Raw genomic sequence first — 15,766 nt, 5'->3', positions numbered from 1 at the left:
CTAATCCATGTAATTCTGCCTGGGTGAGAAGTTTCAGACAGGAAGTGATGATCGAGCTAGAGTTTGAAGAAATAAGAATATATTTAGGAAGGTGGGAAGGGAAGGGGGGATGAAGAGAGTTTGGCTAATGGGTCAAAAAAATACAGTTAGATAGAAGGAATAAGATCTAGTATTCGATGATATAATAGGAAAAATTATGTTTAATAATAGTTTATTGTATATTTCAAAATAGCTAAAAGAGAACAATTATAATGTTCTTAACATAAAGATAAATGTTTGAGGTGATATGACCCTATTTGATCAGTACACATTGTATATAAGTATGGAAATATTACATATATGTAACCCCAAAATGTGTACAACTATTATACATGAATTTTAAACATACAAATAAAAATTTTTAAAAAGAATAAACATAGAGATGAAGGGAATTCCAAGAAGAGGATGTAGACCAATTTCTGCCCAAGAAACAATTAGCAATAAGATGTTACTTATTTGAAGCATAATTCCTTACAGGAAGTAAAAAAGTTGCATATGAATCCAACCTATGAGTAAGGATTCACCACATCATTCTCTATCAGAGATGGGAATTGGCCCATGTACAGGGCTAAAAAGAATGTTTCCTGATCCCACTCGGAGAAAAATGTAATAAGGATGATAATGGCTATTATTATAGGAACTATCATTAGCATTATTATAGGAACTATCATTTATTGCACGTTTATCACATGCTAGGTGCTTATACATTATCCCATTTAATCTTCACAGCAGTGTTATGAAGTAGATGCTATTATTACACTCAATTTACAATTGAGAAGACTATGACTGAGAGAGGTAAATAGGATATGCAAGTTTCTAATAGAGTTTTAGACCCACTGTTCATTAAACCCTCACACCCTGCAAGGCCACTCCCAAGCCCCACCCCAAGCACCACCCACCGCCAAGCTCACTTACCTCTACAGACACTGCAGCACTGATTCTCTGGAAGAATGTGATCCTTTTCTGAGCAGTTCAAAGGAGGGCACATTTCTGTAATTTTTACTAAAACTCCACCCTGGAAGCCAAATATTGAGGAAAGAAAAAGATGTTCATATTTTAAGTCAATGATACAAACTTATAAAGCTCTTCGTTAATAGCCTGCAGTGATTAACAAGGTACAATAATTAACATTCCCAGGAATTCTACTAAAAATGGTAACATCACAAATTAAATAGATGAGACTCCCAGAAAAGAAGATAAATTTCCCTTTCTTACAGCAAAAGAGCCACAATTTCAACAGTTTTTAAGTATCTTCTATGGAGCAGAAGGATGTTGTCATTGATATACTAATATATGTTTAACAATTGTCTCATGGGTGGAAAAGGCCTAATTTGTAACATTTACTAATTTCTGTGCTGTAAATACTTTAGTGATAGCTGAATTTGAGCTACCAATATGATCTCACTGAAAGCAAAGCTGAGAAGTTCTGTACAGTGAGCTTACGTGAGCCAGTTCCAGCCCTCCCCTGATAACAGACATTGTGAACCCAAAGATAAAGACAACATCTTCTGTGCTCTTGATGAGCTCATAGTTTGGATGGAGGGCAAGGGCGGGGGGAACCTCTTAAACTACCATAATATAGTATAGTAAGTCCTAAAAATGTGCTATAATAAAGGGATTATAATGTGTCATGGGAGAATAACTAATTCTGCCCAGGTGGGGTGAAATTATGAAGATGCCACATTTGAGGGAACTTGAATAACGGAATAAAGGAAGAAGAGACTTTCATGGCAGAGGCAACAGCCAAGTGCCAAGGTATGTAGGTATGAGTGAACTGAAAGATGGTCAGTTAGATGAGCACTACATTTTCCCTAGATATAAGTCACTTACAATAAAATCTTATATATTCATAAGGTGAATCTCTATGACCTTACTTCATCTAAGGTCCTCTTTGTTGATATTACTAGCATCTGTGTTTAGTTTTATGCTGATTTTTAAAAATCAGTCCATTAATTACCATTTTTAAAAAAGGTTTGAGAGTCCCCTATTTTATCTAAAACATTTAGTTTTTCTCTCCCATTCTTAAGGAGATGTTTAATGCAACCAAAGAAGCGAGCTTAAGAAGGGGAGTCTCATTTAAGGCCAAAAGGTAGTTCCCCACATAGGTGGAAGAGGGTGGAGTGGGGCTGCACAACCAAGAAGGGTGCAGGAGATAGTGAGTTGTCCATCTCCAAAAGACTGTTGTCCCAGTGTCCCACAGTTCTCTGGTTTGGCAAGAACTCCCATTATATCAGGCACAGCCATTCTTAAGTATGAACAGAAACATAACTTTAAATGTCACATATAAATTCCCAACCACGCATCTTTTAGATTATTTGCACCATGACTTCCTTTCTCAGAATTTCCAGCCCAGACAGTCAAGCCTCTGGCATTCCGCACCTTGCCTTTTCTTCTCCTTTGCCTTTTATTTCCAATCTTGCCCAAGTTACCTCTTTCTATTCTCCTGACTTAGAACTGGCCCTATAATCTGAAAATTGATTCCTCTACTCACTCCCAGCCCTCCCTTTGCTGCTATATCCCATTCTCACTCCTCAGTCCAGGCCAGGCGGGGTAGCATCTAGCCTCAAGAGTTAGCACCAGTCCTAAGGCTAGTGCCCCCACCTGATGTGCCTTAGTTTCTACAACAGGGAATCAAACCAATTATTACAAATCAATGGACATGAGTAACTTTACTCTCAGCAGCTAAATGTAAAGGAAAACACAATGCTCAATTACCATTATTGCCTCCAAGTCTATCCTTCAGTATTAATATATTTATTCATGATTGACTGCCTTCTGGCATACATAAGAGTGGCTAACACTGTTCAAGCCCTTTCATCACTTCTATGTGCCCACCCCCAACTTTCTGAATGCTTTGCTCCTAATGGCTCACCTCTGTCACCTTCAGAGGGCTGCCTTTGGGCACAGGAGCTGTTTTGCCCATGCAGAGAGAAGTTCAAGTTCTGCAATGCTGGTGCCCATGGCCCAGAGCCAATGGCTGAATGGTGTGGATGCTCTTTACCTCAAGGAGGAACAATCTCTAGAGTGCAATTTATGCTCCAGAACCCCTGGTGGGATCCAGGTATGTCTGACCTTTCATCTAAAATTGCACTTTTGCTCAATTTCTTCCCCTTCTCCGTCTCGCACCCCTCCACTCTTCCTGGCTTCTCCCATGAGCACTACCTTAATAAATCACTTGTACTGAAATCCTTAGCTCAGGGTCTGCTTCCAGGAGAGCCCAAACTAAGATGATTAAGATAAATTTCACTCTTGCTCTCAAAAATCAAACTGTTAAAAGGGATTATCCTTAGGTGGTAAGATTCTGGAGTGCTTTCCAATTTCTCCCTTACACTTTTTCCTTTACAGTCTAAATTTTATATGGTGAGTATATATTAATATTTGCTTTTGTAACAAAAACAATATTAAAAATACTACAGAAGATTTTGTTAAATAGTAACTCACAAAAGGTTCTCATCTTATAGAAAGGGCTTGCTTTGACTGCTGATTAAGTCAGTTAACAATGCTAACCAACCTTTAACATATTTAATGAGTAAGATCATAATTCCAAACTTTTAAATAGAGACAGACACTTTTGCATGAATTTGGAAATAATGTGAATTGTGATTATCCTTGCATAAATGCCACCAAATCCATTTAGACCAGCTACAGAATCAGGCACCAACCTTTTTTACTTTATTTTCAAAACTATCTCTAGTAAGAAGTATCTGATGATTAACATTTTTAAATCCTCCTGATTGTGGTGTGTCATTTTAGGACCCCTGGAGCTCTGTGTTGGTGGAAAATACAATACTTCCATTCTTTTTCATTTAGAGCAACTGTCTCTGTGTCATTGGTCAAAAATAAACACTTTCAGGTTCTGTACTAATCACTGTGCACCAACCTGAATTTCTAATAATATGTAAAACTCCCATCTTCAAGTAAGAAATTGTTGTTGGGCTAAAGACATGTTGCAAAACAGGCAATAATTGGGCAAAATTAAACAAGACTGCTAGGAGAGTTTATTTATCTTGATTTTTTAAAAAAAACATATGTTAACTTCTGGAAACACTTGGTGAAAGTATTTGATATCAGAGTTTGTTTCTTGTCTAATTGATGTTGCTGAAGCTTTCAAATGATCCCAGGGAAATGGAAATGGATGGATCTCCAGGCAGCCTTTTGTCTACTGAGAATCTCCATTTGAATCATAGAATACAAAAAATTATCTGAACAATTATTTCCTCTATTCTCCCAAAGACAGCACTTACATAGTATCATTTTAGATGCCTAAGAGAAAAGGTTAATTTATTATATGGAACAGATTCCATAGAGCATTAGGGCTTCAATCTGAGCAAGGCTGCCTGGAAGAAAGTAGAGGCCCTTTCATCCTACCCCTGTCACCCTCTCTCCCTACTGACAACATCCATCAACTATGTCCCAAAGCTCTCCTATGGCCTTTTATAAATGTAGCCCTTAACAAGGAATTGGCGGGGCCATAAGCTGACCAATTTGGCATTCTCAGATAGACTGAAAAATGGTAATTCTATCCTTCTGCATCTACCCCTTTACAATCCAGAAATGAAAATTATTTATGAATAAGTCTCACAGCATCAGGAGTGGCAGTGGAGAGGCTAAGAAGAGGCCATGGAGCCAGACCACCTGGATTCCAGTCCCCACTCACTCACTGGCTATAGGGCCTTGTTCTTCTGTGCCTCAATTTCCACATCTAGATCCTTACAGGGTTACTATGAGGCTTAAATTCTGTAATATGTTGAAAATGCTTTAAAGAGTACCTAAAAAATAATAAGTACTCAAGAAATGTTAAATATTATTATCAATGACCCTTCCCTCTGTACACAAAGTAACTGTTCTATAAATAACTGTAGAAAGACAATAAGTGAAAAAAATAATGATTTTTTTAATAGAGGATGAAATCATTCACACACACATGCACACACACATGTAAGCACATATCACCTGTGCAAAGGAAATAACCTGTCGGCCCCAATTCCTTTCTAAGTTGTAAAAACAAAACAAAAACGATAAAAGATGAACCCAAGTGTGTAGAGCAACTACAATGTGCCAATAACAGTGGTGAGTACTATTTAAATAGGCTGGCACTCAAAGCCATGCTCAAGTGGTGTCTGTCCCGATCCTCTCTGATGATGATGGAGATCGAGTCATGGTGGTGACCCTTGCTAGAGTGACCCACTGCTTCCACTCAGAATGCAAAAGCAGGCGCTAGTGCTAAGTGACATATACACAGCTGGTACTGGGCTCATCAGCAGAGTGGACAAAATTGCCTTTAATCATGCCAACTTTCCCTGAGGCGGAAGAGAAAAGCAAGGGTGTAAGAATCCAAATCATCTTTCCTCCCCTAGAAATGAAACAATTTACAGAGAACATGACATCTGTGTTATGTTCAAGGAGGACATGTGTGGTCATGTGGAATAAGAATTGTTCACACTTACGGAGGACTGACTTTGTGCCAAGCACTGTACTAAGTTCCTCGCGTGCTTTATCTCATTTAATCTGCCCAACATCCCCGTGTGGTCATGTGCCAGCCCCAGGTCATGGACCACCCCAACGGCTCCCCCACTCCTCGGCCTGGAAGCTTCCTTGTTGATCAAGAGATCATCAAGCCCTCGCGAGACACCATTGTTGCCCCTGCCACAGACTAAGCACACACAGCACCCACTGAGCAGAGAGCCCACCACTCCTGTGTACCCATCAGATTGCGTGGATGCATGGAACCTCTGGCATTCCCAGTGGCAGCCAAGACGGAAAGAATGGTAGACACAACAGGGAAGTTCGAGGAAGTTAATCTCTGAGGTAGATTCTGGCCAACAAGAGACAGAATAAAGGAAAGAGCCTTTCCTCCCTGGCCCCGCATAAAGAACTAAATTTAAGATCTTCCTTTAATTGTATCTCCTTAAGAACTTCTGCGGGTCTCTAAATGCCTCCTTCTTTTCAATCTTTAAAATGCATTCCTTTCTTTTCCCCTATGATGTGATAAAAAGAAAATGAAATAATGTAGGTAAAAATGCTTGCAAAGATGGCCTATGGCCGGGTGTGGTGACTCACACCTATAATACCAGCACTTTGGGAGGCCAAGGCAGGAGGCTCTCTTGAGGCCATGAGTTCCAGACCAGCCTGGGCAACACAGTGAGATCCTGTTCCTACAAAAAATAGAAAAAATTAGCCAGGAGTGGTGGTGCACACCTGTATTCCCAGCTACTCAGAGGCCAAAGCAGGAAGATCACTTGAGCCCAGGAGTTTGAGGTTGCATTGAGCTATGATGATGCCACTGCACTCTAGCTGGGGTGACAGAGCAAGACCCTGTCTCAAAAAAAAAAAAATGATGGTCTGAGACACAGTGGTTCCAGTGACGCTCTATGGAGATGCCTCACAAAACCTGCTGTGCTTTGTGTGGGGCTATCGGTGCTCTGCAACACACCCCCTTGTGTTTGCTCTCCTGCTTTTCCTTCCTTACTTCCCTCTGTCTGTGCCTCGCTCTTGCATGTCTAGGACTATACCTCTCCCCCTCCTCTACACCCCCATCCCCACCGAAGGATAAATAAATAAAGCCCATGCCTCAGGTTGTCATCTAGGAACCTGGATTATACAGGTTTCAGCTAGCACTGGGCAGGAAAGGAGTGTTTGGCTAGGCAGCTCAGCACGAGGCCCTGGGCAAACATGTTCTTACTGCAGTCGGCCTCCTCTATATTCCTCTAGGGCCAGTGTTATGCCTGTTATTGTCTTTCCTTATATTGCAGTGATTAAAATGGGAAGAGGGAAAACATCACACATTAGGAAGCCTCACTTTGGCTTTCTAATCTAAAGTAATATTCTCCAACTCAGCTTTTACTAGAACCCCATGAGAGAAGGGAATTCTGAACTTCACTAACAATGAGGTAAAATTTCAGGATTTAAACCCAGGTCCATCTGATCGCAAACTTTGACTTTTCAATCAAAATGCTATATTGTAAGAATAAGTAGACTCATGCTCTTATCCTTCAGAAGACCACTGGATAGAAGGTACTAGAGGTAGACTTTCACCCAATTAAAGTAATGCTCTGATCTCTTAACATTTTCCAGCCATGTAAACCCACTAATGTTGTGGGTTGGTAAATTCCCATCATGGTATGTACATGGGAACAGGGGTGTTTTAAATAGGAAATTATATCACAAACTCTTATGGTAGCTGATCTTGAAAGATGCCTGTCTCCCTAATGAATCATGCCTCCTGGAATTCATGCCCTTGCAATATCCTTCTCTACCATAAATCTGGGCTGATTCTGTCTAACCAATAGAATGCAGAGGAAGTGACATTGCATGGCTTCTGAGATTAGGTTATAAATGTTGGTGTTTCCACCTTTGTCTTTTGAAGGGTTTGTTCTGGGAGAAGCCAGCTACCATGTGAGAAATCCCTGAGATGACCATGCAGTAAGGAGGCCCAGGGTAGCCAGGTCTACAGGCTGCAGAGAAAAGGGAAGGAGAAAGAAAAAGAGATAAACAGAGACAAACATAGCCAGAGACATGGAGAGAAATCTGTTCTATCCATCTTAGTGGAGGTGCTAGACATGTATGCAAAGAAGCTTTCTTGGACAGCCAGCCATATCAAGCCTTCGTAGGATTCTAGATTCAGCAGCCATCAGATTGCAATTGCTTGTGAGACTCCAACTGAGAACCACCCAGCTGAGCCCATTCAAGCCACACAACCATGACAGATAATAATATTAATTTTTTTAGCCACCAAGTTTTAGGGGTTTGGGTTTTTTGTTGTTGTCTTTTATTTTGTTTTGTAGACAGTGTCTAGCTCTCTCGCCTGGGCTAGAGTGCAGTGGTGTCATCATGGCTCACAGCAACCTCAAACTTCTGGGCTCAAACAATCCTCCAGCCTCAGCCTCCCAAGTAGCTCAGACATGTGCTACCATGTCCAGCTAATTTTTCTATTTTTTTTTTTTTTTATAGAGACATCTTCCTCAGGCTGGTCTTAAACTCCTGGCCTCAAGCAATCCTCCCACCTCGGCCTCCCAAAATGCTAGGATTACAGACATGAGCACTGTGCCCAGTGGGGAGTTTGCCTCATAGCAGTGGGTAGCCAAAATACTATCTAACATGCTAAAACTGGCTCCATTTGCTTTCCACTCACTCCTCACCCACAAAACATGTTTCTCCTTCTGCCTCAGTGAAGCACAATATCACCACCTAATGAAGAGAGCATTTATCATATTTTGGTTTCTCACGATCCAGTCTCCCTTCCTATAGGTACCAAAGTTTCCCCTTGGGGAATGGTTTCTCCATTGCTTGCAGTCTTAATGGGATGGCAATTCCAAGTGGCTGGCTCCTCACGCAGGCTGAAGGGGCCAAATGCTTCTCCACCCTGAACAATCAGGGCTTGGACATATGACTTAAGCTTTGCTAACAGTATGCTGCTCCCCAGATTTTAAATACTGTTAAAGTGACTAAAGGACAGTAGAAATGATTGGAAGTCATTCATCACAGCAGAGATATGCCTGCCAGACTCCTCCCTGCTAGACCATGGCTGTGGTTCCGCTTCCTAACTTCTGGGACTCCTGGGTCCCTGCCTAGTCCTAAGCCTGGTCTTCTCGCCTTTCAGAGATTCTGTGAGCCCCCCAATATCCTTCCAATAAAATCACCACATTAGCCAGAGTAGGTTTCTGCTACTGACAACCAAAAATAGAAACTGGTATTCGCTGTGACCACACCAGAAACCTGGACATCATTTGGGTTCTTTCTCCCCCTTGCAACAGCCTCTCCCTAAACCCAATAACTCACCAAGTCCTTTCAATTCTATTTTCTAAATCGCTCTCACATCTTTTTCCTCTCCATCTTCACTGCCACTGCCTTAGGTCAAGACCTTATCATTTAGTATTTATAATTATTCAGATTAACCTAGTTCTCCTCCAATAGCCACCCCCCACTATAATCACAGTGACCTTTGAAAATGCAAAGCTACTCATGACACACGCAAGCAGACACCTTCAACAAATCCTCACCTCCATGAAGATCAAGTCAAAACTGGTCCTTTCCCACCTTGTCTCTTTCCAGTTTCATCTCTCATCACTCTCCAACATGCACTCTAAAACTTCACCCAAGTCAAATTCTTTGGAATTCCCTAAATAAGATCTGTTCTCTTTATGGCTCTAGGCATTTGTAAATGGGTTTTGTTTTATTTTGTTGCTTAGAATGTGCCTTCACCCTTGTCTACCTAGGAAACAATTACTGATCAAGTAATTACTCACCCAAATACCTTCACGTCTGGCTCCAGCACCTTATCCAAGGCTTTGTTCTAAAATTATGTCCTCAGCCAGGCCTTCCCAGACCACTCATGCCCACTCCAAAACTCTCTATTCCTTCAGCCTACTTCATATTTTTTATAGAATTTGGCATTACATCGTATATGGATTTATTTTCTTACTGTCTGTCTCCCTCACTAGACTAGAGTTCAATACAGATAGAGACTTGGTTTTGTTCACTGTTGTATACCCAGAACCTAGTACAATGCTGATATGTAGAATTTGCTTAATGCATGTTTGTAGAGTGATTATTGAATGAGATCTATGGTTCTATACATCTTATTTCAAGTAGTACATGAAAGGGGGCAGGCAGGAAACAGGCATTTTCTAGCATCATATGGAGCCATTTGGGAATAGAGTTGGCACTGCCACCACTAGTATCACAGACTGATTCCACTAACACCAATCCAAACCCCTTTCCCAGGGACACCCACCAACCTCCCTGACTCATAGCACCTGCCAGCTCTTTTCTCTCTCACACTCTTCCCTTAATAGCTTCTTCCAAGGCTACCTGAACCACAGTTGCTCACAAGCTAACCTCAACAATGACAATGGCCAGGTCCTCCCCATCCTGTACCCTAGCCCACCACAGAGGGTTCTGCCCCTCAGGGACCCATCCAGGCCACCACGTCCCATTCAAGAACCCTACTGGAAGCCCAAACATCTATCTATTCATTTTTCAGAAGTGATAGGGATCCTAAGATTAAAACTTACGCGGCATTCCCGACAGCTCTTGGTTAAAATCCGCTGGCCTTCTGCAAGAACTTTTCCTCCATAGATACATTTTGCTGTAATAAAATAGAAAACTGGGTCAGACAGTCATGCTGTGTAACAAAATGATCTCAGAGGTGCCTTCCAACTCCAACAGATTCCACAGAAACCCCGACGCTCTGCTTCTGAGCAGTATGAATCTCTTTGTCTAACGTAAGACATGGGAATCGAGAGCAGGTTAACCCTTCGCTCCCCCAGGCAGGCCTCACTTGATTGTGCTTGTCCTGCTTGTATAGCAAGGACATACAATTATTTCAAAGTCACAGTTGCCAAAGGAACTAGAGAATGGACCAATGTTGTAAGAAGTTAAGGAAGAACTGGTTGTTATCACCACGGAGCAGCAGCAGCTTTGATTCGGACACTCCAGCTGCAAAACAAATGCCTGGGTGAAAGGGGACTCGTATGTGTTCCATTCATCGGAACCTCAGCCACGGTGGAGAGGGAGCCATTTCTTTTTCCTTGTGATGACAGGAAGTGGGTGTCCTTAGCCTATCTGTTCCCAAGACACTAAGAGACAAGTGAGAAATACAAGCCGAGCCAGTAGAGCGCTAGATCAATGCACTCGAGAGACTGCCCTCGGAAAGGTGAGTTTAACAGGCTAACAGGGAGGGCAGAGGGTGGAAGTAGGCCTTGCAGGACATGTCAAAGGGAAGCATAAATGGAGCTCCTGCTACTCAATTTAGATTCCACTAAGACTCAATCCTTGACTTAACTTGCTGGCTCCCTTTTAAGCAAGTGCAGCATATGTCAATTTGATGTGACTCTAATGTGACCCCACCAAATTCTCCAGCCACTGCAGCAGAACAAGCGAGCAAAGGCCTGATGCCTCCGTCTCCTGCCCTGGTGAGGCCCCTCCTAGCCCCAGCTGTCAGGAGGGACAGAGTGCTCTATGAGATCTCTCCCACTGACTCGCTGTTGGTCTTAGGCCACCCCACCTTTCAGACCCCCGTTTCCATATCTGTTAAAAACAGTTGATTAAATTTGGCAGTTTCCTAGTTACACAATCTTCTGGTTCTCATGGAAAGTTCATGTGTATAGGGAACTTAGTGGTTGGCTGGTCCAACCCCTTCCTTTTAGCCACCAGGAGAGAAAAGCCCAGAGACATTGTTTTAATTAACATCACAGCCCTGTAGTGGATGCTGTGGTATGCTACCCAGATCCCCCTCCATGACCAAAGGACACATTCCTATAGCTGCTGGGACAGTTGGCAACCAACAGCTCTCCACTGAAAATTGACCTAGGACTAGTCCTGGGCTGCAGAGGGACTCCTTGCCCGAGGTGAAGTCCCCTTTCAGGGGCACCCCGTGAGTGGTTGATGAAGATGGTACAAAGTCCTGGCCAGGACAACTCTGAAAGGCCAGTCCAGCACCAGCAGCCATGTAGGAATGACTGAGGCATTTCTTGTTACCATCGCAGCTCAACTTCTCCTGCCCAATTCTGCTTCCTTCACCACCTCACTCCTACTCCCAAATTGATCCTGAGAGCACTTCCTAATACAGCATGTGCAAATCTCCATTTAAGAGTCTGTCTCTCCTCAGAATCTGACCTGCAGCAACCCCACTCAAATATGTTCCATCCTAGTGTCCTTCCCTCAGTGAATGGCACGGGCATCCGTCCCAGCACCCATACGCTAGTGCCTGGGGTCCTTCTAACCTCCCCCTCTTCCTCAACCCCATGTCCAATCAGTGTCAAATCCTAGCAATGCTCCCTTCTTGAGTTTATCAATTTAGCCTACTTTTCTCCACCCTCTGCCCCCGGACACTGTCTTCATTCAGGCTAGCATCACCCCCTCTTCTTTGGTACTACCAGAGCCTCCTAACTCTCCCATGTCCTAGTCTCTGGTTTTTCTAGTCCTATACCACAGTCAGGCATATTTTTTTTAAGTGCCCTGCTCAAAATCATTATGGGTCCCTAATTGCCCCAGAATAAAGTCCAACTTCCTTAATTGAGCTCATAAGGCCATTCATGTTGTTCCTCCTTATCTCTCGACCTTCACAGCACACCAATCCCTGTGCTTTCACTCACCCTCCCAAACATTCACACCACATAGGCTCCAGCCACGCCTTCTCTCTCACTTCCAGGCTCTGCATACACCGTTCTCGTCCACGGGAACACCTGCAGAACACCCTGTCCACCTTGCACTGGCAACCTCCCAACCTACACACCCATCACTTTCAGCTTATACCTGACTTCCCTCAAGAAGTTGCTACTGACCTCTAACACTAGTTAGTTGCCCTCACTTTGTGCTTCTAGTGTACTTTGGACCTAGCACTAACAAACATATATCACATTGTATCCTATTTGCCCACTTAATTATATATCCCACCTGCCAACTACAACTTCCATGAAGGTAGGGACTATGTCTATTCATAATTTTATCTCCAGCCCCATATCCAGGGCCTCTCTGGGCTTATTGTTAGTAAAAATAGATAGTTTTAGAATTAATGAGCCTCCAGTTGGTAGCAAAAACCAATGAAATTTCTTGAGCCCCAAGTAAGAGTTAGTTTTGCTATTCAATGCAACTGTAAACATTGAAAGTAGATGTGAAAAGAAAGTGGAAAATCAATACAGTTTTCTAGATAGGCCCTTTCCTTCCTTCATTAAATAAAAATCTATCCCTAATCATCTTCTATGCTTCAGTCTTCTAGATAAATCAGTATGACTCATTGGTCCTAATGACGATCTGGAGTCCCCAATTTACTTGCACGAGGAGACCACACCTCCAGCTCCTGGAATTCCTGTCTAATAAATTCCCACACTCCCAAACACAGCTGCTGCCAACTTGGCAAGGTGGCTCGCTCCAGAGTGACAGTTCTGCTAAGTGCACTGTTGTCAAATCTGCCATCTGCTTCTAGGCCCAGGCTGGGAAGCAAAGAAATAGACTTTTCTTCCTCCGTTGCCCCTTGCCAGTCCCCTAAAGGTACTAATACACTTGTTACTCTGTCTTAAAACATTTGCCCAATTCCTTTCTTCCTCCTTGACAGACTCATCCCAGAACTCCTATCTGGAGATAAGAATGTCTCATTGTTTACATTCACACCACACATGAAGACACATCCATCCCTCACATCCACCAGTCTGGTATAAACTTTATGTCCTCACAGAGCAGGAGGGTTTTGGGGGCTGATGAATGATGGCAACACATTCCAGCATGTCTCAGCCATTTGCAGCTCTGGCACTGGTGTAGAATGTACATGTCTACGAAATTATCTTAGGACAACTTCCAGGATCACCACTGGAGGTCACAAAAATTTCTCCGGCTTTCTCATGCTTACCCCCACTTCTCTGACAATACCCCTCCTTCCCTGTGACTTCCCCGTATGCCTAACATCAGTCCTCATTATCCGACCTCTCGATCTATGGCCAAAAGGCTTATTTTTGATGTCTGAGGAAATTTAAACATAAGGTGAGTCAGGCTCTGGTGCCTTTGGCTAGGGCATCTGGGACTCCGTTCCAACAGCTTTCGGTGTGGGTAGAAATGTAAATGGATACCTAAAGCACTTCATATCACACTGGTGACATGCAAACTAGAATATTTCACAGTGCCCGACCACTAAATTGAAACCTGGCACCAACCCACACTTCTCCATTATGTCAGAAACAAATGTACTGGGATTATAAAGAAAGAGTTATGCAGCTGTATCTTTTTGCACCCACAGACATCTGGCCCTTCAAATTTGACCTTGATTTCTCTAGTGCTATGATTGGACACTTTTGCCATTTGGGTGCACACTGAACAAACAATTGACAGGTATGGCTGGACGCCTCTGTCAGGTGTGGATGTGAGGCTTCTCTGTCTTTATTTAGGTATTTGTACTCCACACACACTCCAGCCATCCCTTGGCACTCAGCAGCTGAGAATGTCAAAATCAGCACGCTGTTTTACACTTTAAAAGAGAGTGGCAGATCAGAGAGGCTGAACACCCAAGGATGCTTCTTCCGTCCAAGAGCGAACACATGGCCCTGGCATCAGATACCACCTCTATGAGCAAGACACCCACATCAAACTGGTTTTCCCTCAGGCATCTCTAACTCAAACATGCCAAATGGAGTGTATCACTCCCCAAACTACTTCCCCCACCTGTCTTACTTCTGTTAATCACACTATGAATCTTCCACAGGCTCTGGTTCAAAACCTGGCAACGTCTCCCTCACAGACGCTCTGTCCCCAATTCATTAGTCTCATGCAAAATAATGTGTATGGAGAATCTATCATGCACCAGGTCCTTTGGCTGTCACTCATGTCCATCCCTTCCTCTGCATCTCCCCAGGCAGTGCCTGCTTGCCAGTTTCATCACCTCCACCTGGAATGTGCCCAAATCCCATCCCCAGTCACACTGCCACCAGCTCTCCCGATGCAGTGGCCATTCTAAAAGCACATCTTCGATTATGCCACAACCTTGCTTGAAAACCTTGTGTTTGAGTACCAAAACCAATGCTGTATTGTTTCCATGATTTTGCATGTGCAATTCCCTCTGGCAGGTATGTCCCTGCTTATCTTGTAAACCCCTGTTCATTTGTCAATGCCCTGCTTAGCTGTTACCTGTGAAGTTTCTCTCTCTCTCTTTCTCTCTCTCTCTCTCGCACACACACACACATTTTGGACAGAATTAATCCTTCCTTCTCTGTGCTACCTCTGTGTCTTATATAGTGTCCATGTTAAATAATACTCTTTATTGTCAAGAGGTAATGTGTGCATCTCTCTGGAGAGCTATGGGTAGAGTAGTCAGGTTAAGAGTATCAGCTCTGGAGCCAGACTGCCTAGACTTTATTTTGGCTCCACCAAAGCTGAGAGACCGTGGACAAATTACTTCTCTCTATGCTTCCCTTCCTCTTCTGTAAAATGGGGATAATACTGGAACCTACTACTTTGGGTTGTTGGAAGAATTCAATGAATTAATGGACATAAAATGACCCAGCACAGTGCCTAACACAGAGTAAATGATCCATATGCATCCACTGTTGTACCCAGAGTTGAAGACAGTGTTTGGGAGAAAGACCTCAGCAAGGATTAGTGAACAACTTCAGTGGAATACAATCTTCAACATCCATCCCCAACCCACTCTTACAACTTTATTTCTAATTCTCACCTACAAAAATCTTGAGTTGTTATCAAACACACTATCTCCCTTTCCCTCTGCCATCTATATTCCCTTGCAAATGCTGTCTTGCAGAGCTGAAAGATTTCTTCTCCATCTGCCTTTCTCCCTCCCATCTCTCGTAGTTCTCCAGTCTGTCTACCTAAAGAATATAGATTTCAGGATAGCACTGCCTGGGCATTCTGATTTAGTAGGGCTGGGGTTGGGTGGGGGAGCCTGGGAACTTCCAGTTTAAGAAGCCCACCAGAAGATTTTAATGTGCAGCTAGGTATGTCAAATATGCCTTGAATAGAGCAGACATCCAACAAATGTTTGAGGAATGAAATTCCTGCCCTACTTCCTGTACCACCATGGATGCTTAGACAAAGTTCCTTCCTATTTCCAAACAGACACAGGAGTACTGCAGTTCCTGAGGCCACGACAAGTGCAAGAACACTTAATAAGTGAGCAGACAAAACAATTTGCTTTTATATACGGGCTCCTTTTTTCTGAGTTAGATCAATACCTTTCCTCAGTGTTCCCAGAACACTGCCCCACCTAAATCCAGAGAAAAGCTTA

General features: G+C 43.0%; 1 protein-coding gene across 3 annotated transcripts in view; it reads right to left on the bottom strand.

The window, feature by feature from the left end:
* NELL1 (neural EGFL like 1) overlaps positions 1 to 15,766 on the bottom strand; it is a 714,969-nt gene that overhangs the window by 521,056 nt on the left and 178,147 nt on the right. For all 3 annotated transcript variants that reach the window (XM_045557684.1, XM_045557686.1, XM_045557685.1), the window contains 2 exons: positions 10,053 to 10,126; positions 955 to 1,054 (listed from right to left, as the gene is read on the bottom strand). In XM_045557684.1, coding sequence (XP_045413640.1) covers positions 955 to 1,054; positions 10,053 to 10,126 — 174 coding nt within the window. The remainder of the gene's footprint in view (positions 1 to 954; positions 1,055 to 10,052; positions 10,127 to 15,766) is intronic.

This window comes from Lemur catta, chromosome 7, assembly GCF_020740605.2.
Source record: "Lemur catta isolate mLemCat1 chromosome 7, mLemCat1.pri, whole genome shotgun sequence".
NCBI classification, from domain to species: domain Eukaryota; kingdom Metazoa; phylum Chordata; class Mammalia; order Primates; family Lemuridae; genus Lemur; species Lemur catta.
The sequence above is the reverse complement of the archived record's forward strand: the minus strand, read 5'-3'. Positions and strand labels throughout refer to the sequence as shown.